Source organism: Suillus bovinus (genome assembly GCF_016758785.1).
Source record: "Suillus bovinus strain UH-Sbo-P2 chromosome Unknown EDB93scaffold_197, whole genome shotgun sequence".
In the NCBI taxonomy this organism is placed as follows: domain Eukaryota; kingdom Fungi; phylum Basidiomycota; class Agaricomycetes; order Boletales; family Suillaceae; genus Suillus; species Suillus bovinus.
Window position 1 is genome coordinate 1 of NW_024542253.1, and position 23,410 is coordinate 23,410.

Sequence of the window (23,410 nt, forward strand, 5' to 3'; positions counted from 1 at the left end):
ATGTACTGTTCAAACAGTGCTGACGAAGACTTGCATCAGGCAATCACACTTCACACAGAAGCGCTGAATTTGCGCCCAGTCGGTTACACACATCGGTCCCAGTTTGTATACCTCTACGCAGGTTGGAAGCTGCCTCTTCATTGTGGGCGGATTGGGCGGATATGACGGTGGGGCATATAGAGACAAAGTTGTATTGTTTAACCTTGGTGAGTGCACCTCCATGATTTCAAACTTTCATTCCTAACTCCCCAACCTGACATCCATTGTGCCCAACCCATCACACACCATGTCACCCATGTCTATGCACCTTCCATCGCTACCAGTGCCCAAAATCACACGCCACGTCATCTATGTTGATGTCTGCACCTTCCACCGTTACCAGCGCCCTCCAGGTTTGCGGTTCTCTGAAGTTCTTACCTCATCTTATGAAGGCCGCAACTTGATGATGGATATTTGTCGCAGCTCGGAAGCAGAGTTGGGAGCAATTGGATATCCTCCAGAACTCCTCATTTCAACGATGTCTCACTATGCTTTAGGTACGTTGTGCATCTAGACTCGACTCTGGTTGGGCAACTTACTTTTTTTTACCATCCTATATAGATACAGCCTCTCCAGGACTCCTTGGACTCGGCAACCTCATTGAGGCAGGCACCACTCCCGCACCATCAATAGGGTAGAGCACGGGTACAGGGTAAACCCGCAGGTTTATTCGCTGATGGGTATGGCGGGTACGGGTACGGTGTGGATTATGGAGACCCACGCGATACACCGTGCATACCCATCGTGGTTTACAGTGTTGTATGGGTGTGGATCCCCAACTTATCCGAGGATGCGAGGGTCAAAATTTCATTACTCATGAAGAACCTCCCAAGTCGGATCTGTCACCCTGCTTCGACCGCAGGTTCATTGAGTAACAGTGTCGATTCAAAGTGATAGTCGATGACACAGAATACTATTCATCTTCCTCTCGAGCGCTGTTCAAAGAAGGCTGATGAGTCTTCCATCCGATCATACTCGTCAAAATCGTCTTCGATAGCATCGTCTCTGGGGTCTGTCAGCCAGGCAGTTGAGCAGAGTGTGGATATGCTTACCCGTCCTTTGAAGAGAGTGAAGCTGACTGTCTTGCGCTCGAAAAAGACATTTCCATCACTGCCATCATCCCCCGAACCATCAGTAATCGATGTTGATGCCATTGACACAGCGACAAAGTCTGTCAACGAAGAAGACTTAGATGCCGCACTTCGTAAGCTACTGTGATACTACTATGTCAGTGTCTTACTCACGGGTCTGTGAAAAAACTGCGGTATACCACGAACACCGTTCATACCCGCAGAATTGGCAGGTCAGTGTCCACCCGTACTGTGCAGGTACGGTGTTTACGGGTACAGGTGCGGTGTGGCTTCAGCGACCTGTGGGTTCACCCGTGCTCAACCCTAACCATCAACATATCATCCCACCTCACGAGTCCCCCAATCTACTAGCCATTGATGCATCAAGCATCTTAGATACAACTTGTTCTGTCCCATGTATGTACATGTGCAATGACATTGATATATTTCTCTTCGCGTGACTCAGCGGAGTGTATCGTCGCCGGGAAAGGTGCTGTTGTTAGTATTGTGGAGGGATACAGAGCTCGTAGTGCTGCCTGTGGTCAAAGTACTTCAATTATATATATATTTTGCCAGCTATAGAAAAAATTGGGTCCAGTTCGCGTTCGAACCGAAAAAAAAACTGAACCTGACCGCTGCGAACCGTTCGCAAAGGTTCGGTCCAAGGTTCGTCGATAAAGGTAGAACCGGACCTTGGTCCTGTTCTCGGTTCTCATCAAACTGCCTCTGAACCGGACCGAACCGGACCACGGCAGCACTATATATGCAATGAAAATACATCAGCAAGAATTGTGTCTAAATGATGTGATTTGACAATGTTGTTGTGCATCGACGCAAGTGATGGTGGAAACGCAAGTGGCGGTGGAATACTGTACGCTGCACACTGCATCCACTATTGACTTCAGTGTCAAGACATTGAAAGAAGGCCAACTCATCGATGTATAGCAAACCAAATTGGACAACCGCCGGTGGTTGTGGAAATGCGCCAGTCACTGCATATATCCTTCCGCTCTCGCTTGACCATGGTTCCCCAACAAGAAGTCCTGTATTAGAGTCGTCGTTTCACTTTCGCAATCTACCGCTCAACCAAGTATCGTGCAAGACGAAATTTTTGATGGCTGATGCCTTTTAGATTTGTGCTTCGAAGATTGTCTTTCGGGTTGCGGTAGGGGTATATTTTCATCAGTGGTTGGCGTTGAAGGGGGTTTATAATCAAAATACATGACTTTATCAATGGTGTGCATTGTAAGGGTTATGGGAGATGTAATTCGTCACGGTAAGTCATCTGTATCTGTAAGTATTCACTGTCACGCGATGTACTTATGAGCATGAATGTCCGTCTCAGACACAGATTGCTCTGTGGTGCCACCAAAAGTAGATTCGAATCCTTTATTGCCTTTTCAAATTTTAATTTCACAAGCTGTGGGCCTTCGATGAGCCCAGGCGTCAGGTATGCTACGGCATGTGGGTAATAGTCGAATAATTTCGATTGAATACGGATTTATTATTCAAATTTAATAGCTTGTTGCTCTACTGAATCCGGTTTTTCCCAGTTTCTATTCTGGAAGAGAAGCTCTACCAACTACCACAATAATTAATTCAGCCAAACCGGTTGGCTCAACGATTCTACCGCAACGCACAAGGTATCAATCACGGTTTAACGGTTCAAGTCGATTGTGAACACGTAGGGCTGCGTGAAGACCGCATGGCGCTATACGTTCCCTGCCAAGGCGACACACCTCGTATACATTTGGTTCATCTTGAATGGTTGCCCCAGAAACATTCATACGTCTCGCTATTTACTCCTCACAAACTCTTGCGGTGATGCATGTTCTCACCGCATTCGTGACCCTGCTTGCAGTGGTCGCCGCCAGCGGTCGCATGATGACCCAGCAAGAGATCCGCGCACGCCAACTCGAGGCAGTAAAACGTTGGCAGACAGGTGGCTCTCAGAACGTAAAGAGCAGCGGTGTTCAGAATATCACATTCACGAACCCAAAAGCCTCAGGTGATTGAAATGCTACAAGTAGATGTCTAATACGTCTGATCCATCTTCGTCCAGAATTTTATGTCGATGGCAAATCCCTTCCGCTTGTTGACTTCGACGTTGGTCCTAGCTGGGCAGGTCTACTACCCATCAGCAACAGTCCTAATGAAACGCGTAAGGTGTGTGCATGAGGGGTCTTTCAAAAGTTATAAGTTCTGATATCCTTGATATCAGCTCTTTTTTTGGTTTTTCCCTCCCGGTCCCCAAGGGAGTCTTGATGATTTGATCTTTTGGTGCGTCATCAGCGCAGCGTGCGCATCGCCGCTGACATGATATGTTTTACCTGAAGGACTAATGGTGGCCCTGGCTGCTCCTCTCTCGCTGGTTTGCTGCAAGAGAATGGGGTAAGCATCTTTGTCGACGGCAAGACTGATTCATAACTGAAATATTCGAAGCCTCTCAGTTGGTCCTGGGGTCAGGCCAAGCCGACGGTGAATCGATGGAGCTGGACCAACCTCTCCTCCGTCCTTTGGGTGGAGCAACCAATTGGAACGGGATTTTCTCAAGGCGTCCCAGACGCACGGAACGAGGAAGATGTTTCTGCTCAACTCGTCGGCTTCATGCAGCAGTTCCTTGAGGTCTTTTCGGAACTCAAAGGCAAAAAGCTGTATTTAGCGGGCGAAAGTGTAAGTTTTCAGAGAGTCCGGTAAAGCAATTGTTTTGACTGTGTTCAGTACGCCGGAATGTACGTGCCTTGTAAGTCAACAGTTATCTTCTTCGAACATAGCTCTAACGCCAATGAAGATATCGCAAACTATATCTACGAGGACCCGACTCAGTTAGACCTCTCTTTGCAAGGGATATGGATCAATGATCGTAAATATCATTTTTACTTGCTCCGTCTCTTCTCAAGGGCTTATACATGAAGCTCAGCCGTAATCTCGTGGTTCGTGGTGCACCAGGAAATACCTGCAGTAGACTTCGTGAAAAAACACGCTAGCATCTTCTCATTTGAGTCTGTTCATTTCACTTGGACCTAGTTTGCAAGTCGCTCACCAATAGGATGCAGGCAGACGTTCATGAACCGCCTCGAGGAGACGGCCGCGACGTGCAATTATACTGGCTACATGGATAAGTACGTCACATACCCTCCAAAAGGTCTCCTTCCCCTGCCAGGAGACTCTACCGATCCTGCCAAAGGCTGCGATGTCTGGAACGATATTTTGGGTCATGCAATGATGATAAACCCTGCTTTCAATGTGTATCGTATCTGGGACACTGTGAGTCGAAAAGGATATTGATGAATACATATTAACTTCTGTTTCGCTCAAGTATCCACTTCCATGGGATGTCCTAGGTTTTCTGTAAGCCATTCAATGATCAACCCAATGCAGCCCAGCTGACACAGATCCAGAGACACCCAGTCTCAGGTCTACTTTAACCTAACAGACGTGAAGGAAGCTATCCACGCGCCTGTGAACACGGAATGGTTTATATGCGGCGATTCTGTCTTCCAAAGCGATGACGACAGCAGCTTGCCCCCTGCATTCACTGTATTACCGAGTGTTATCGAGAAAAGCAAGCGGACCGTCATCGTGCACGGTCTCGCAGACTTCAATCTCATTGCTGATGGGTATGACTTCGGTTTTGACCCTTAATCTTCGTTTATTCTGATGCAGTGGTTTGATGACTTAGAACCAGAATTACCATTCAAAAGTGAGTGCGTTCTATCACTATCAGTTTAACGACGGGAATCATTTGTAGCATGACTTGTGCGTGACTACTAATGTTTGATGTACGCTACCATTCACTTATTATATCTTAAGGGAATGGTTTGCAAGGATTCCAGACGCCTATCGCCAATGACAGCTTCATTGTGGATGGCGTGGGTGCGTACGGGTCGATGCACTCGGAGCGGGGACTCACTTATTACGAGGTAGCTTTAGCTGGACATATGTGAGTTCACTGCGATTCGCAGGGTCTTGTTTCTGATAGTTTCCGTACTAGGGTTCCTGAGTTTGCGCCAGGAGTAAGTCGACAATGCCGTCGTGCAGACGCCATCTAACGCAGAGACGGATACTTCCAGCCGTCCTTCCAGATTATGCAGTATCTGATGGGGTTTAGAGACACTCCTTAGATAAATACTTGCTTCCCGTATTGCCTTGTCACCAATGCTCAAGTGCTCACACTCGTTCTTGTACCGCCTTGGTGTCACGATGTCTCACACATTTCAATAGCACAGTTTTTTCTATTTCTCTATTTAAATAATATCTGCGACAGGGACACAATTGTATTAGAGATCGAATAGGTTCGGACTAGAGACGGGGAAGGAAGGACTCAGTCTTAGTTAGAAAGACTGAGGGCAAAACTATCGAGCGAAGGGACTATCAAGGCGAGTTGAGACGGAGAACGAAAGGAAAACGTGTATAGATAAGTGATAGTGTATGTAAAATAGAAACATACAAACGACGTATCGTGACACTCCCACTCAAACACATGTCACTTAATACATGTTTGATCTGCGTCCTGGTCAGCCAAAGGGTCACTTGAAGATGAGCGAAGAGTGAGGGAATAACGATGGCCACGAAAGGATTTTCGCGGGAGAGACTTTGTGAAGATATCGGCAATCATGTCGTGGGTGGGTATGTATGGGATAATTATGATTCCATCATTGACAAGGTCACGGATAAAGTGGTAGTGGACGCGAATGTGCTTGGCACGATCATGGAATTGAGGATTCTTCGTCAGCGCACGACTTCAGTTGTTATCACCATACAGTATGGTTGGTGTGACGAGTGATGGGTCAAGGCCAAGATCATGTAGCAACTGACTGAGATGAATTTGTTCTCATGCCGCATTAGAAAGGGCAATGTATTCTGCTTCGGTAGAGGATGTAGCAACAACAGGTTGCTTTTGGGAACACCAGTTAATGGAGGAACCGAAAAGAAAATAGATGTATCCCCCAATTGAACGGCTGTCATCTTTATCAGATGTGAAGTCAGAATCTGAGTAACCAATTAGTCCTTGATCAGACAGGCCAAAGGTCAAGGAGTAGTTTGTCGTTCCACGAAGATAATGAAGGAGGTGATGGAGTTGTTGGTGATGTTCTATACCCGGATTACTGAGAAACTTCGACAGTGTTGATACTGCATATGCAATATCAGGACGGCTAACACGCATGAGGAAGTTGAGCTCCCCACATCAGGCAAAACCTCCTGGCCAAAATTTCGATAATCTTTGATAAAGTCCAAGAATTATGTCTAATTAGCAGCATTAGGAGAATTAGGAAGATTATGTAGTTTAGAAGGACTTTCTTACCCCCTCGTCAGTGTTGCATAATTATCAAGAATTAGCTGATACTAGACACAATTATGGTGAATTGCAGAAGCCATTATTACAAATATTGGTTCACAGATTATGCGTCCCGGGCAATGTTACAAGAATAAAAGACTAATATTGGATTAAAAGATGTGTATAAAAGTAATCAACAAACAGCTGATGACGAGGGTATGAGGAATTTAGGTACATTCACTAATGAATGCAGTATATACAGGAATGGATCAGCACTACAGAACCTAATCGTCGGCCATGCCATCCAGGTCAAGTAGTGACAGAGCATTTTGATGCTCACTGGTGAGATGATCATTGCCCTTCTGTTTCAAAGCCCTTCGAGTAGCATCAGTATCCGGCATGTCAAAACAGCACCATCCACACCAGCGAAACTTACTGTACAGCTTCGAAAATGTCAGCCATCATACAGTGAAACTTTCCAGGTGCATCCCTCTTCAAATCCTCGAGGAACTTGACATGGAAAACATATGTTTCACTGAATTGATTCCCAGAAAAGTTAAACTTTCCCGGTGAACCAAGCATCTTCCAGAAAAGGGCCGCGTAGATCTTGAAAATGAACGAGCACAGCATGGAGACTTGGTGGAAAGGACATTACTGCTGTTGCCACAAGCACCAACAATGGAATGGGGACTTCGGGGCAATTGCACTTGTTTCTCACAATTTCGACAAAACGTGCTGCAAATCTGATGCCGATGGACTTCGCACCATCGAAGACTCCATTGTATAACAGAAAAATTAGTGGTTCACCCTGGTAGGGCTTTTTCCCTATGGGCAAAGCATCATCGTTGGACTGTTGAAGAGGGAAGTTAGTTAGAGAATAGAATGGTCAAGGAAGGAGAAAAGATATGAGAATACAATGAAGAACCCGCTCCTGAGTGTTGGCGAAGGAGTGAAGATATGGAAATATGATAAAGAACCTGCTCCTGAGTGTTGGCGAAGGAGCGAAGATATGAAATATGATAAAGAACCCGCTCCTGAGCGTTGGCAAAGGAGTGAAGATATGGGAATATGATAAAGAACCTGCTCCTGAGTGTTGCAAAGATCTTGAGCTGAAGAATAAACAGAGTGAACTTACATCAAACCTCAAGGCATATACATATGCATGCTGCTCCATAAGTTTTTTCGCCTTGACTATGTTGTTGCTGAGACGGAAGTAGCTATTGATGTTCGCACATGCAGTGGCTTTCAGATCACGCTGCAATAATGGGATCCAGGGCTCCACCTCAAGTAATACAAATGATAGTTAACAAAAATTCATAAATCAAGACATGCAAGTGACTTACCAAGCTACCAAGGAGAGTAGCATACTGAGCATCTGTTTGAAGACATTTTTTGATGGCTTTTATGCTGCGATTCTTGACCACCATTAGCAAAGACTGGAGGGATACCTGGTTTTTGTCAATGAGCTCAGGGTAAGCATTGACGAAGATAATGTGACCTTTAGTGTCAATAATGGCATTTTGGACTACTCGCTGAGTCTCCAGGTTTTGATCAAGTAATTTAACATTTCCTTTCTCCGTTCGAACGAGAGAAGCAGTCATCTGAGCTAATCGAGTTGCAGAGGTGACATTCGGCTCGGGGACAACTTCAATGTCGCTGGAGTCACAAGGTTCCAAGGAATCACCATCATGATGAGTAGTAGATTCTTCACTGGCAATAGACTCTGAGACAGCGTTGTCAACATCATGCCACATTGGAGTCTTAAGGTAGTCCCATAGTATCAGTGTAGTTTACTTAATAGTATGGACTCACCTCCTTGGCTTGTTTTCGCTCTCTGGCAGATTGGGAGTTGCCATGTGATTGAACAGGCTTGGCATTGTTGGTTACAAGCAAAGGCACCTTCCGAAACTCAGAATCAACAAGATCAGCTTAAGTAAACCAATTCTACTACTAACTTTGTCTGAGAGCATCAAGGCAGTGGCCTCTGGTTCTTTGCCCTCACTCTCCTCACCGTCAGCATCAGTATCAATGCCATTCGGCTTGTCCTCAAGATCTTCATCAGAGTCAAACATCACAGTCACATTGCACATCACATAAGTGCGACAGAGTTTTTTAGGATGGCTTGCAATGATCTGAGTAAGATTCAAACCTTTTGTCATCTATAACTAACCTCGAGTTTTTTCAGGTCGCAAGTCCTCTGAGTCACTACCATGGCCACTAGAATCATCCCCATTATCCTTGCTCCCAAAGGTATGCTGACGCTCTACCATCAAAGTTAGTACTTATCCTGTGATTTAGATAGAATTATTGATGTACTCTGTTTTGAAGGCAAACCCTTGTCAATCTGAGTGATTGCACTCCATACTGGTTGTTTTGCTTTGGTGGGCAGCCCACTTGCCAGTGGGTTGGGAGGTGCTCTCTGTTGATGAACTTTTCTTGCTGACTTTTCAGGCATCCAAACTGAAGTAGCAGGCGAGCATTGAATTCTCTGATTTACAGCCTACTGAAGTCGCTTGCTTACTGGCTTTTTCCATAGCTTTTTTCTTCACAATTTGGGGCTCTATCCAAGCCCAGTGAGAATCTGCCGTCTCGACCTGCCACTTTACTACTCACCACAAGAATTAAGAGGTGCATACATGTTATACTGGATGGGGGGGGGGGGTGAAATAAAAAATTGACAATGCTGTTAGATTTTGTGTTGACATTTTTAACTGTGATGTTGAGTGCATTGCAGTGCATCGGAGGGCAACCAAGTCATTAGGTGAGTTCATTTTACAGGGACTCTGAATTTACCTTTACCTCAGACTCACTAGGATATTTGCATGTATAGTACTCCCTCACCCTTCACCCTCAAAGTTCAAGGGGTGCCGGAGGCAGTTATAATGTTGTCCTGCATTTCAAGGGGCCTCAGAGGCAGTCCATTTGGTATATTCAATTCAATTCAAGGGTCTAAACATCACTCCTGATCACTCTGACCTCTCAGGGTGTCTCTATCACCCTCTACTCCCTTACCCTGTATTGTTGGTCAGGGGCGTCTGTCTACTCCCTCTATCTCAGGGCGTCTCTATCACCCTCTACTCCCTCACCCTGTATCATTGGTCGGGGGCATCTGTCTAGGGCATGTATTATTGGTCGGAGGTGCTCTACTTCCTCTATCTCAGGGCGTCTCTATCACCCTCTACTCCCTCACCCTCTATCGTTGGTCAGGGGTGTCTGTCTAGGGCTTGTATCATTGGTCGGGGGTGTGTAGGGCGTGTATCGTTAATCGGGGGCATACACAATGTCTGCAAGCTGCTCAGCTTGTTTGAAAGACAATTTCACTGTCACAGGCCTCAGTCAGCATCTAGCAAAGAGCTGAAATCCGGATTGTCAAGCGCTGTACAATCACTCATGCTCCCAGATACACGCTAACACTAGTGAACCGGCGCAATTGGAGCCAAATAATCTTGAGGATGAGTTTGAATGGCCTGATGACATGGAAGACTTTGTGTGCACTCGTGAGGGATCTGGCCGCAGTAGTGATGCGGATGATGGATCGTATGATGAAGCAAATAACAAACCCGAGTGGGAGGCTCCAGTTGAACAGCAATATGACCACAGTGACATGGATGCCATGGAAGATTTGGCCGCTGATGAAGCAACTGGTCAAGAACAACACCATGGTCACCAGGAGATTCAAGAATGCGCCCAAGGGCAGCATGGTTGTGTTATCATGCCCTATCCAGACTCGCGTACCGGGCAACCTATTTCTAACAATCATACTGCCAATGTGGTGTATGGTGTGCATCTTTCCAATGGTGACCAGGAGAATATATATCACCCATTTGCTTCTAATATGGATTGGGAGGTTGCCAGATGGGCAAAACTTTGTGGGCTCAGTTTGGCTGCTTTGTCTGACTTACTTGCTATCGAGGGGGTAAGTTGGTCACCATCTGAATGTTTATGTTGATTACAGGTCAGTGAATGCCTCTCGCTCTCTTTCAAGAATGCAAACAAGCTGAATGCCATCGTCAACCATGAGCTTCCGACAGGCCGGCCCAAGTTCAAACAAGAGCAAATCATTGTTGCAGGAGAAGCCTTTGACGTCTATTACCATGATGTGATTGAATGCATCAAGTCACTGTACAGTGATCCCAAGTTCACGAGATACCTTGCATTTGTGCCTGAGCATCATTACGCTGACGAGGATGAGACTGTTTGTCTGTTTCACGATATGCATACAGGAAAATGGTGGTGGGATACACAGGTGCATAGCATTGACCATGTCTACAACATATGATACTACTGATACTTTAGAAAAAGCTCAATCAGCACAGCCCAGGCGGCACCATAATTCCAATCATCATCTCGTCCGACAAAACTCAAGTAACCTTGTTCCGCAACAAATCTGCTTACCCTGTCTATCTCACCATCAGCAATATCCCAAAAGAAATTCGACGCAAGCCATCACACAGTGCCCATATACTTCTGGCATATTTGCCATGCACATGCCTCGATCATATCTCTAACAAAGCCTCACACCACCAAAGTTTGGCAAATTTGTACCATGCTTGCTTGAGCTGTGTTCTTGCTCCCCTAAAATCTGTTGGACTGGATGGGATTACTATGGTGAGTGGGGATGGCACCCTCTGCCGTTGCCACCTACTGTTTGCAAGCTTCATCAGTGACTACCCAGAACAGCTCCTTGCTACTGAGATCAAGTTCAGAGAGTGTCCAAAATGCGACATTGATGCTGATGAAACGGGGAGCAATACAGCACTGTTTCATTTATGAAATTTGCGCAAAGTGTTGGATGCCCTCACTACTCTAGATAAGGGGAATATGTCCTTTGTTTGTGCTTGCTTGGCAGCAGGTATCATGCCTATCATTCATCCTTTCTGGGAAGATCTCCCATTTGCAAATGTTTTCCGTGCAATCACACCAGATGTATTGCACCAATTATACCAAGGATTAATTAAACATCTCTTAGGCTGGTTGATGGCTGCTTGTGGTGCAGCCAAAATTGATGCTCGTTGTCGGCGTCTTCCTCCCAACCATCATATACATCTGTTCACCAAGGGCATCACCTGCCTGTTGCATATCAGTGGGACCGAACACTCACAAATCTGCCGCTTTCTTCTTGGTATTGTAATTGGTATCCAACTGCCCAACAATCTTAACGCAAACCAACTTCTACGAGCCGTCCAAGGTCTACTTGATTTTCTCTACCTTGCACAATATCTGTGTCACAGTTTGGAGACCCTACAGCTACTCAACGATGCACTCGGTCTTTTTCATGAGAACAAGGACATTTTCATTGATCTCGGTATCTGAAACAATTTCAATCTACTGAAGGTGCATGTGACTCGCCACTACTCTTACATGATTATGATGTTGGGCACAACAGATAATTATAATACAGATCATACAGAAAGACTTCACATTGACTATGCTAAAGACACTTACCATGCTACCAATCACAAGGACGAGTTTGTGCAGATGACATGGTGGCTCAAATGCAAAGAGAAAATACCGCGCCATGACAAGTATGTCATCTGGCGACTTGCTGGTGATGTCGAGTGTGAGCCTCACTATTCACGTTCGCTAGATATGACCTTCTGCCAGCTTCAGACTATGCCGAAACACCCTACTGCAAAAGCGGTCACTATTGACAAATTGGTTGATGACTACAGCGCTACCCTTTTCTGTGAGGCACTTAGTCGCTATATTATGCAGCTCAGGCATGCCAAGAATCCTAACCCCCTCCATGCTCGAGCACTGGAAGTATTGGCATGTGACATCCATTTCCCATTTTGAATGCTTCCTGTTTTCCACAAGATCAAGTGGGTCTCCATCGATGCTCGTGGTCATGGCAACACAACCATCACGTTGAATTCTGTTTACGCGAGACCACAGCAGAGATCAGGTTCTGGTCCACTGCCTTGTTGTTCAGACACAGTCCTGGTGAACCTTGGTGGCAATACAGAAGCCATTAGTGCAGGTATAGAAAGTAAGTCAGCAACAAGTATTCGCAAGGATAATTGTGACTCACAGTTGACTGGCTCTAGCATTCCACATTGGTCAAGTACGAGCTGTTTTCTCATTACCTTTGAAATCACTCCTGCTCCTCTTTCCACCAACAGTCCAGGTTCCTAGCCACCTGGCATATATCAAATGGTTCTTGCCGTTTCCGTTGGCTCCTGATCAACACCATGGCCTTTACAAGGTCTCATGTTCCTTGCTTGGTGGCGCAAAATTGGCCAGCATTGTGCCATTGTCGAAGATTGTGCGGAGTGCCCATCTTCTGCTGAATTTCGGTGCCATTGTCCCATGAGAGTGGTCGAGTGATACAGTTCTAGATGACTGTATCACTTTTTGGTTGAACTTGTATGTAGATAGATACACTTTCTGTATCTTCAAATAAGTCTTGATAATTCCATTGTACATTATCGTCTTCTAGCCATTTTATTTCTAAAACTTGAAATTAGATAGAATTATCAGAATAACATCTTTTAGCACAATTTTCACCCGGGAGGGTTTTACTGATGCAACAACTCGTGTGTATGGCATATGCATGAATTGCTGTGCCTCGGACTCATTAAGAGGAGCGGAAGCTCTCATCATTGAGATACCTGGAGCCAAAGGAGTGAATACTGGACAGCAGTCCGACATGCAAGTCTCGTTCAGAATCTGTTTGAGGAAGGAAGATTGGTTGATGGTAAGAAGATATTTGAGACGGTCATGAGTGATGTGCATTCCTAAAAAATGGCATGCTTCACCAAGGTCCTTCATTTCGAAACATCTGCTCATATCTGACTTGAAAACATCAAGGAATTTTCAACAGTTTGAAGTGAGCAACATGTCATCAATGTAAACAGGGAGCCAAATGACCTTGTTGTCCTTGTGCAAAACATATAGACTGTAGTCTGCCTCACTGTGGACAAAATTGAAACCTTCCTTCCGCAAGAAGTCATCAAGTTTCTTGTTCCATTGACGACCAGCTTGTTTGAGTCTATAGATGGCCTTTAAGAGTTTCCACACCCAATCTGGATGCTCTGAGTCCTCAAAACCAGGTGGTTGTCACATATAAATTTCTTCATTGTGGTCGCCATTAAGGAAGGCAGTTTTTACATCCATTTGGTCAAGTTCAAGATCAAACTTGGCAACCATGGAGAGTAGTGCACGTACTGTGTCATATTTCGCAACAGGTGCAAAAGTGTCAGTGTAATCTAAGCCCTCGATCTGTGAGAAACCTTGCACGACAAGACGGGCCTTGTGTCGAGTAATCTGGCCACCTTCATCATATTTATGTGAATATACCCATCGTGAGCCAACTGCCTTTCTCCCTGGTGGAAGTGGTATAAGAACACCAACCTCTTTCTTATGTAGCGAGGCCAGTTCTTTATGCATAGCACCTTCCCAATGACCAGATTCAGTTGATGAATGAGCCAAAACCAGTGTTTGTGGGGGTTGTTTGCATCCATCAACCTTGCCTTCTATAGATGTGTACATTGCTGAATGTTCAATGACAATATCCAAGGCTGGAATAACGTCAGAATCCTGGTCACATTCAACTTCTTCCTCCACTGTAACAGGAACATAGGTCCATTGTTGCTGAACAGGAACATTCTTGGTTGGGATGGCAACAGATCTTGGGATAGAGCATCTGGTGTTACGACTTGGATGGTATCTGTTGGCGACGCTCAAACAGAGTGTGTGTCGTCAACGGTCGAGGACGTCCTTGGGCTAGCCCAAGGTTAGGGGTCTTACTTGGTGAGGCTTCGGCAAGTAAGATTTGACGCCTATGTCCAAATCAGGTAGCTTATGTCAAGCGGGTGTGAGACGATAAGCTATATCGGCCAAGGCTTACGCCACCCGAAGGTTAATCGTAAGATCGTCGTTAATTAGAAGGACAGAAGTCCGACTAGTTAACAGGGGCTTTGCTCGTCGACGAAGTCGATGAGTAAAGATTGAGACTATAGGCTTATCTGCGAAGAGCAGATAAGAAGATAGAATATAGACTGCTGGCAAGGCAGAAAGGATCACTCTGGTGAGAGTAGGAGGTCAAGAACCAAGTAGATTCAAGTTAGGGAATATGGTACATGGTAGCGAGTTTATATAGAGGACAGGAGGCGTATTAGTGGGTGATAACTCGTACTACCAAGTGAAGTAATTGATAAAGGGCATGACCATAACAGGAAGGCACGTTCGGGGTGAGACACGGGTGAACCAGAACGTGCTTGATAAGAAAATGAGTTCAAAGATCAAAACAAGAAGTGAAACGCGCAGGGGCACGATCGTGCAGCTGCGGAGCTAAGTATAAGTTGCATGTCCAACTGCGCACCGAGTCAGAGACCAAGAAAGGGAAAAGGGCAAAGGGGATGCGTCGTGCATCATATCATAGGTTACCGTCCAGACGGTAAGGGCAAGGGGACTGTCCACAGGATCAGTCAGGTGGCGGAACGGTGCATGGGTATGCTTCGTCAGCGAAAGGATCCGGCCAGATGTACTGGCTCTGCTGAAGCGACAGGTAGAGGGCGAAAGGGAATGCGAGGATGACGAGGATGACGAGGGTGAGGTCGGGGTAAGGGTATGATGTGAGGGCTGATACGAGGAGGATGAGGAGAAAAATGGTAGGGGCCCAAGCATCTAGATGTTCTTGTAACATCTGGAATCCAAGTAATCTTCACATTCACGAGACAAGGAAGGCCCAGGCTGAGCATTTGGAGAGGGTCTGAAGTCCAAGTAAGGCTCGCGTTCATGAGACATTGGGTTGCGGTCATGGTGATGGTCATCGCGTCTATAGGTCCGAGGGGCTGGAGTATCACGATAGTGATAAGGAAAAGGTGGGTCATGATCCATCCCTCGTGAGTCTTGAAGTCTCCTCCACGGTTCTTGTCTATCCTGATACCCCCTTCCGCCTCCCATATTGTCATGGTATGGAGCATGCCGTCGACGTGTGTCAACTTCATAAGTATACACACCGGGAATGGGGCTATAACCACCAGAATAAGCAGAACAAGTCTCTTCATTCAAGTGCATAGCAACAATGGGAGATGGTTCTCGATCATGAAAGCTGTCATGGGGATGTACACCTCAACCATAGAGTCCATCCTATGTAACGACTCCATCATGATTCCAAGGAGATAATTCGCATGTGTAAGTATCATCACGATCATGACCATGGTGGTACTGAATGGGATTGTGAGGGTAGTAAGGCCCATTACAAATATCATTTCGCTTAGTCTCCCGAGTGTCATATCCACGATCAGGAGGCTCATGCCAACCAGATGTGCGAAGAACAGGCTCGTGGGACTCTAGGTGCTGAGGCTCTGCCAGTGGAAGATTGTGTGTGAAGGGCATATGAGGTGCACGTTGATCGTGGTCAGAAGGGTTCCGGCTGGTGTCTCTGGAGAGGCGCATGGGAGGTTTGTTAGGCTTGGGACCATGCTGGGTAGGGTCATTAGGCTTGGGACCATGCTGGGGAGGGTTGTTAGGCTCAGGAATGTGCTGGGGAGGGTCGCTAGGCTCAGGTAGGCAGTCAACAGGCTCACTGGAGGTGTGATGAAGAACTTGGTGTGAATTGTCTTCATACAATGGTCTGTGCTGAGGAATTGGTGACTGCACTGGACCTTGTTCACTGGCAATGGCATCTGATGAGTACTTCTCATTTATTGCCTGCTGCACGTTTGCCAGTGGAGGTGGTATGACAGGAGCATCTGCAGCCTTCTCGGCAACCTGTTTGGCAACATGTTTGTTACCCTCTTCTGACTCATCGCTATACATTATGCGATGTGTATGGCTCAGAATATACCGAGATCCTGGAATGATCGGGTGTGGTTTGATGGGGCCATCTCGAAGCCTCTTGGCATGCTGAAGTTGAGATGTCCCTACACGAGCAAGCAGCTCATCACTTGAAGATGATACAGTCAGAGGTGACAAAGGACCACCTTTTATGGGAGGTGCCCCTGGAGCAGGCAATGGCTTCATAGTTCCTTGGACCTTCTCCTTAACCTTTCTCTTAGTCTGGGCCTTCACATTTTTCTTTGTCACATTCGTCTCCACTTGATCCTCAGCAGATGGCGCGCACCTCTTCAACACTTGATGTGGCCTACTATCTGCCACCTTTCTCTTTTCCCCCTGAAATGCATCTTCAAATCCTGTCTCAGGTACCATCTCACGAGGCTCATCTTCGGACTCGGATATGTAAAGCTTGATCACATCAGTTGACGAAGGCTTTGGCAATGCTGGTGGAGGCCTAGGAACCACTATAAATGGGTGCGAGGGAGGCATTGGCAGTAGAAGTCCTGGCGAAAGCTTTGGAGAAGCTGATGGAGGCCTAGGAACCACTATAAATAGGTGCGAGGGAGGAGGCTTTGGCAGTAGAAGTCCAGTGGTAGTAGATTCCTGTTGAGAATTTGAGGGCAGTTTGCGGGTGTTTTGAGTCTTCTTGACTTTGGTAGTTGCAGTGCTGATCTTCACATGAGAAGGTCCATTATAGTCTGTGTGACAGTTGGCAAACATTTGTTGGGCTCTAGCATGAGGGTAGTCTGAAGGAGGTGCTTCACCAGTGATCATAGGGATCTCTGATGCAATCAGTGCCCCTATGATGTCAAATATTAATGAAAGTGCTATGGCAGTGTCAACGACTTTAAACATACCTCATGACACTTTTGGGACCTTAACCACTAACATTGTTCCCACCTTCAGAGCCTCTACAAGTATACAGACTTCCTTCTGGGTCAACCCTCCAATACCTTTGCTTTTTGCATTAATGTTATGGTATTTCCCAGGTAATAGACATTTATGTGCTGGGTATCCCTTGATACAAAGGTTCTCATTGGCGAGTACACTGGGCATCATGATCCATGGGAAGTTCTTATAAGAGGTGAACTTCCCATCGAGATTGTCTAGTATAGCCATTCGTAAATTGGAGCATGAATTATGGATCACAAAGAACTTACCAACTTGTCAGGCTGAGTTCTTGTTTGAGCCACTTGAGTGGATCCCCAATAGCTTGAATGTCAGGCATGTCATCCTTCAAGAATGAAGCATCCCCATCGCAGATGTCATCTTCACCCTCACAAAATGTGTCTTCAACCACTGAGAGTGACGTTGCATTACTGTAAGTGATCAACAAGGGAAGTAAGAAAAGTGACATCTGAGACCTACAACGCATGAGCTTTCAGATGCCCAATGATGGTATCGTCATTTGCATGGCAGTGCATCTCAAAGACCTGATAGAGCAAATCAACAAAGATAAGAAAAGATTTTTGGACAACAACAACTGACCCCTGCAGCAGACTGCGTTGTGTGTACATGATCCAGAGAGGCATCCTGGTTGATGATATTGCCACAAAAGACAACAGCTGCCTCAAATCCAAATCTCATTGAAGCAGAATCGAGCTAAAGTTAATGTTAGCTTGCTCTCAATCATTGTGAGAAATACCATACCAAGCTTGCTACTCGTCTGTAGAGCTTTTGGAATGATTGTTGATGCTGATTCAGAGTTGAAGCTGAGCCTATGTGATTTGCTTTGTTGTAAGCACTAAGAATATCTTGGTAGTCGTCAGGAAATGCCTCCTTGAATTTTTCGTAGCAGAGCCTTCACACAGCCATACCTGGATTATAAGTTAGACGCTGCCAGACTACATATTTGTGTTCACTTACCTGGTGTACCATGAAGCTCTACATTTTGAGTTTCTTTGCCTTTACCTTTACCGTTCTTGAGCCGCGCAAGTTCTCGCTCCTTGTACGCCTTGAAGTAGTTTGCATAAATGTTCCAATAATTCCTGCTGTGAACCTCCTGTCCATGACTCTTCAGGAATGTGTTGATCACCTGATTAGTTGGCATCATGGTAGACTTGGTTAAGTCATTGAAGATGTGATCAAGCAGTGCAAATCCTTCTTCGAGCTTCTCATTGGCCTCTGATGACCTTCGCCCCATCAAGGATTGCTCCAGTCCACCTGACTTGTGATCAATGTGGTTGGAATTCTTTTCCGGGAACCGCTCTTGAATGCCATTGGCGGGGTGGTAGCTTAAGTCCAGTTGCTGACCCGATGCCCTTGTAAATGTGTGGCCACCTTGGGTGCTATGTGGAGAAGCATCGTCATCAGCTTTTAGTGGTGTTGGTGGGATAAGATTGAGGGGAGGTGGGACATGGGACATGTTGTCAATAAGGTGACCACCTGCTGCGGTGTAGAGCCTTGTGTCTCCACAGGCACTTCCCTCGAATTCTCCCACTTTCTCCCACTTTCCCTACACACTCCAGCTCTAATCCCAAGGATACGTCTTGCGTAGTAGCGCTTCATATATTTTACTTTGCAGATTCCACATGCAGCCACTCACACTTTGCGCGCACTGCACATCTGCATTAGTGTCGTCCGCATGCCCGTCCATCTGTCCTCCCCATGTCCTTAGATGTCCATTGGTGCATTTTCGCACTATATTCCCATTTTAACTAATTGTTTCCGTCGCTAATTCTCGGCCTAGTGCTATGCGTGCAGCTGAGACCCTATTACCTATCACATGTACTATATTTAGCTTACTTGGCTCACTACATCAGACCTGTGCACCTAGCGGCACTTAGCCATCTTTACATATACTATCTCTTTACTCTATTTTCGAGGTCAATTTTCTGCCCACTTTCTCTGTGTCTCTAGATGCTAAGAATTTTACTTGTTGTTTGCAAGTGACTATCCAAAGTTGTGTGCTTCGGTTCTCAGACTCCGCTTTAGCATCAGCTAACCTTAGTTGGGGTGTTAAGACTTGTCTTGTCTTGTCTTGTCTTGTCTCTCTCTCGTTTCTCTCACTCACTTGTCTCTTGCCTTCGCTCGTGCATGCTACCTTCACATTGCGCACCTCGACCTTCACCTTTCGCACTCGCACATTTGCTTTCTGCACATTGCATCATTTCTGCTTCATGCGTTACTTAGACTTAGTACTTCATTAGTTGTTTGGTGTCCCTCTTTTTACAAAGAGAGGTTTCCTTTACTCAGTTAGCTGCCCTTGGGACGATGATTTCACTTGCGCCCAAGTCTATCTGTATTTGCTTAGCTTAGCACCAACTTTCCCCACAGTTTAGATTCCTCATCTTTAGCGGTCATTCCCGGTACTTGGTCTGAGAGCAGCATAGTAGAATCAAAGGCATCGGAAGCATCTTGGCATGACCAGCCAGGCTGTGACTCTATGCTCGCATAAAAGAGGTCGTCGAGCTGTGCAGGGTGTTGTGAAGCAGGATCACCTACAAATAGTGAGGGGTGGCATGTTGTGTGGCTGCTTGCAGCACCTGCAGAAAAGGGAGAGGTATGATGGGAGTTTGGAAGTGGGAGCGACGATGAGTTGCTGCTTCCCATTGGGAGTGTAAGCAAAGACAAATTGCTGCTTGCTGCTCCATCCTGACAATCTACAGGATAGGGTAGCGTGGGAGAGGGGTGACGACTGTTCGTGGGTGGGAGTGTAAGCAAAGATGTGTCGCAGCTCATGGCTCCATCATGACCATCGACAAGAGAAGGCAACAAGTCAGTAGACTGGGTAGGTTGAGAAGAGGGTGTTGAGTGGACTTGGCATTGAATATTGGCCTGTCTTGCGACACCAGATGAAGAACAGTTCACTCAGAACCTGCTGGATGTCATGCACAGATATCAGTTGCATTGGTTAAGGGTGTCTTGCATTCATCTTGCAGCCATGTTTAATGCCGGAGGTAGTGGTATTGCTAGTATCATGAAGGAGATCCAGAAGGCATGAAAAGTATTGCTCGATGGCTGGAATGACCTTCACGCACATGTCACAACCTTGCGGGCATGTGCGAGACACAAGGCCATGGCAGAATGTTATCAGCAGTGGCAAGTGAGGAAGATCTTGAACTATCAACAGGAGGAGGATCAGTTAACTAGAGGAGAAAATCCATATGTGTAGATAGAAGTTTGAATTATATTATGACATTTGTTATTACACAGCTGGCGGTAGAGAAAGAGTAAGAGTGAAGAGATAATGGCGCATATGAACAATGTCATCCTCCTGCAGTCCTGAAACATGCCGCTCATGGAGTACAGCACTGAGTGCTGCTAAAACCCAGACACCGCAGTTGTAACTGTTATTCTGGAGACAGTGGATCTGCAATGTATTTCACCAAAGCGGTTAATTGATGTTAAAAATGAAACTCACATTGAGAGGTTGTGCAACCCATCCCTGGAGATCAGTTGGAATGTCATGGCTGTGTTTTTTTTGCCAATATAACCAACTGATCAATTAATCTCATAATGTCCTTCTCCGTAGTCAGCAAAGGATTCAGTCACATGAATATTAGCTTACTTTGACATTGTTTTTCCAAGGTTTTTTCTCACCAAGGCTATCAAAGAGGAGTAATTCCTTGTTGAACTTGTGAATCACACAAATTACCCAATGTCCAATTGAGCCGGAGGGCTGGTGTATTGGCAGGACCCATACATCCTTCTCCCAGTAATGTGTCCACGAAATATTGCACCAAAGGATGTCGTCGGGCGCATTGTAATGGATGCGTGGGAGGTCATGGGTAGAAAATATTGCGCAAGAGAGCATTGGTGATTTTAGTTCAGAGTAGAGTAGAGCAGCACAGCTGTTGATACAAACATCATTAAGGCACGCTGTAGGAGAGCGGAGCAAATTGATGTCTTTTGGATCAAACACTTGATCAGGGAATCCATTGTGTGGAGGTCGAATTTGTGTGACAAGAGTGTCAGGGATGATTACGTCTCGCTCTGGAATTTGGACACTGAAATTATCAACTAGTAGGTCCTAGCATCAAATAGAATCAGTAGTGTGATATTAATTTAGATTTAACAAGACCTTAGGAAGCTCCCACATGATGGTTGCTTTAATGTCATAGCCTATGTCATTCACCTCAGCAGTGTTGTCCACATCCAACATAGCCATCTCTTGCTCCAGAACATCTGTGAGTGTGGCTTGTTCGGAGTCCATCTGTGGGGGATTGTTGAGGTCAGCAGAGACCAGTTCATCTTCACCATCAAGTTCAAGTGCAGTGAGACTTGTAGTAGTGATCCAATGAAGGGCGGTGGTCTGAGAGCCTCCTGAAATGGTAACGGCAATATCTACTGCTTCTTTAACATGAGTGGCGAACCGTAACAATGACACCAGTGCATTGCTCCAGTGGGATTGAAGCTGAAGAAAGTTAGACCGGCACTGTTGCAGGGTAGCCGTAAAAGGCTCACCTAGCGACTTCATCAGAAAAGAAGACTGTTTGAAATCATTCACCTACATTCTGGGATGCAAAGAGCAAGTTCGAGTGCTGCAAGCTCTTGTCCAAAAAATCGACAAAGGTTATCAGCTTCAGTGCCAAGTCGTACCTGTTCTTCCCTGCAGCGATCGCGTTTAAGAAGAGCGCAGATGCCATCTCTAACGTCAGTATCATCTAACCACCGTGGTACTTCTCCAATGGATGGTGCGATCCACACATCCTCCATTAGTGTGGGATCAGCATGTAATTCAGTAAGTTTGGTGGAAAGGGGAGTGGGTAACGGAATCGCGCAAGATGGATCATAGAGCAAATCTAACTGTTCACAGTATGAATTAAATTTTCTGATGGCTGTCATGAGAGCGGGTTGGCGTTTGGTGATTGCCTTCCTTGTCTGTTGATGGAGTATTGTTCCTGAGGGATATTAACAATGAGAAGGGGGCTGAAGGGGGACATCTTACCTAACACTTGTTGAGCACTGCCAATGGCCTGATCTAATTTATCCCACTCGAAGAAGCTGGCTATGGCACATTTGTGGATATTTATTTTGAGGTCGCATGCCATCAACAGGATGCGAACAAACTCAAGGTCAATTCCCTGAAGCTCGGGGAAATTGTTGTGGCTGTGAAGAGACACATATAGAGCTTCAACTTTGTTCATCAAGCAATTGTGACCTCTCTCAAGGCTCTCTAGAGCCTCGTGTGTGTCATTAGAGTGTGACTGTTTCGCAATAATGACCCTTGTGGCCTGCAGTGCTCTGCTCGAATTATCAAGATCGGCTTGCAGACTTAGAATCGTGTTGAGTTCTTTCTTCAGACGAGCAGGAGCGTCTTAAAGACTAATTAATAAGATACTACATGTGGTGTGAAGATGCTTATGAGCCCAGATTGAAAGTTGAGATTCCTGTTGATGCAACCATTGGGACGTCAGCTCCTCAATAGCTAAAAACATCAATAGATGAGAATCCTAATGACATATTAACATCATGGCTGGTGTGTGAGACTGTGAGTGAGGACTTACAGTCAAAGAACAAACATGTCAAAGTCGTCCATTTCCCTGCACATTTGAGAGTGGCACATGCAGATATGACTTCCTTGAGCCTTTCCAAGGGTTGGCCCTGTGTCCATGCACACAATACCCTGGGGGAATGATATATCAATTACATTGATTAACACCTGACCATGTTATATCAGTGGTGTTGGCTTACCACGGGCCACTGCAGGCCATAATGATATATCATCATGTACCAGTACTATACATCCTGTTGTTACAAGAACATCTAGACGCTTGGGCCCCTACTATTTTTCTCCTAATCCTCCTTGTATCAGCCCTCGCATCATACCCTTACCCCGACCTTACCCTTGTCATCCTCGTCATCTTCGCATTCCCTTTCGCCCTCTACCTGTCGCTTCAGCAAAGCCAGTACATTTGGCCGGATCCTTTCGCTGACAAAGCATACCCGTGCTCTGTTTCACCACCTGACTGATCATGCGGACAGTCCCCTTGCCCTTACCGTCTGGACGGTAACCTATGACATGATGCACGACGCATCCCCTTTGCCCCGTTCCCTTTCTGGATCTCTGACTCGGTGCGCAGTCGCACATGCGACTTATACTTAGATCCGCAGTTGCACGATCGTGCCCCTGCGCGTTTCACTTCTTAGTCCGATCTTCGACTCACTTTCTTATCTAGCACGTTCTACCTAGACCGAACGTGCCTTCCTGTTATGGTCTTACCCTTTATCAATTGCCTCTCCCGGTAGTACGAGTATCATCCACTAATACGTTCCCTGTCCTCTATATAAACTCGCT

The 23,410-nt window shown here is 45.9% G+C and overlaps 7 protein-coding genes across 7 annotated transcripts; 3 read left to right on the forward strand and 4 right to left on the reverse strand.

Moving 5' to 3' along the window:
• Positions 1-286: 286 nt before the first annotated feature.
• Positions 287-1,257, forward strand: EDB93DRAFT_1109717 (uncharacterized protein; the record flags this gene model as incomplete). Its single annotated transcript, XM_041448013.1, has 4 exons — positions 287-536; positions 601-673; positions 795-901; positions 1,037-1,257. The coding sequence occupies 4 exons, from the start codon at positions 287-289 to the stop codon at positions 1,255-1,257; spliced, it is 651 nt and encodes a 216-aa protein (XP_041300713.1).
• A 1,736-nt stretch (positions 1,258-2,993) lies between these two features.
• Positions 2,994-5,608, forward strand: EDB93DRAFT_1235576 (Alpha/Beta hydrolase protein; the record flags this gene model as incomplete). Its single annotated transcript, XM_041451353.1, has 16 exons — positions 2,994-3,117; positions 3,172-3,275; positions 3,331-3,389; positions 3,446-3,500; positions 3,552-3,782; positions 3,831-3,852; positions 3,901-3,972; positions 4,030-4,111; positions 4,166-4,376; positions 4,429-4,460; positions 4,511-4,729; positions 4,792-4,812; positions 4,861-4,868; positions 4,923-5,052; positions 5,104-5,125; positions 5,183-5,608. The coding sequence occupies 16 exons, from the start codon at positions 2,994-2,996 to the stop codon at positions 5,231-5,233; spliced, it is 1,443 nt and encodes a 480-aa protein (XP_041300714.1). The 3' UTR covers positions 5,234-5,608.
• A 1,063-nt stretch (positions 5,609-6,671) lies between these two features.
• Positions 6,672-8,921, reverse strand: EDB93DRAFT_1109719 (uncharacterized protein; the record flags this gene model as incomplete). Its single annotated transcript, XM_041448014.1, has 11 exons — positions 6,672-6,762; positions 6,824-6,993; positions 7,043-7,237; positions 7,365-7,496; positions 7,523-7,669; positions 7,731-8,147; positions 8,200-8,286; positions 8,343-8,440; positions 8,558-8,650; positions 8,704-8,847; positions 8,909-8,921. 11 exons carry the CDS (start codon positions 8,919-8,921, stop codon positions 6,672-6,674), a joined length of 1,587 nt encoding a protein of 528 aa, XP_041300715.1.
• A 1,178-nt stretch (positions 8,922-10,099) lies between these two features.
• Positions 10,100-12,790, forward strand: EDB93DRAFT_1243842 (uncharacterized protein; the record flags this gene model as incomplete). The annotated part of the gene is made up of 9 exons (XM_041452193.1): positions 10,100-10,303; positions 10,343-10,633; positions 10,684-11,098; positions 11,174-11,692; positions 11,774-11,947; positions 11,975-12,150; positions 12,205-12,376; positions 12,435-12,683; positions 12,720-12,790. The coding sequence occupies 9 exons, from the start codon at positions 10,100-10,102 to the stop codon at positions 12,788-12,790; spliced, it is 2,271 nt and encodes a 756-aa protein (XP_041300716.1).
• Positions 12,791-15,480: 2,690 nt separating this feature from the next.
• Positions 15,481-18,535, reverse strand: EDB93DRAFT_1109721 (uncharacterized protein; the record flags this gene model as incomplete). The annotated part of the gene is made up of 7 exons (XM_041448015.1): positions 15,481-16,970; positions 17,124-17,218; positions 17,331-17,489; positions 17,539-17,603; positions 17,659-17,772; positions 17,816-17,844; positions 18,037-18,535. The coding sequence occupies 7 exons, from the start codon at positions 18,533-18,535 to the stop codon at positions 15,481-15,483; spliced, it is 2,451 nt and encodes an 816-aa protein (XP_041300717.1).
• A 1,791-nt stretch (positions 18,536-20,326) lies between these two features.
• Positions 20,327-20,590, reverse strand: EDB93DRAFT_1073177 (uncharacterized protein; the record flags this gene model as incomplete). Its single annotated transcript, XM_041445006.1, has 2 exons — positions 20,327-20,482; positions 20,534-20,590. Coding segments are annotated over 2 exons (213 nt in total), but the record flags the coding sequence as incomplete, so codon positions are not given.
• Positions 20,591-20,671: 81 nt separating this feature from the next.
• EDB93DRAFT_1097153 (uncharacterized protein) lies at positions 20,672-22,163 on the reverse strand (the record flags this gene model as incomplete). Its single annotated transcript, XM_041446859.1, has 4 exons — positions 20,672-21,103; positions 21,194-21,576; positions 21,624-22,013; positions 22,061-22,163. The coding sequence occupies 4 exons, from the start codon at positions 22,161-22,163 to the stop codon at positions 20,672-20,674; spliced, it is 1,308 nt and encodes a 435-aa protein (XP_041300719.1).
• Positions 22,164-23,410: the final 1,247 nt, after the last annotated feature.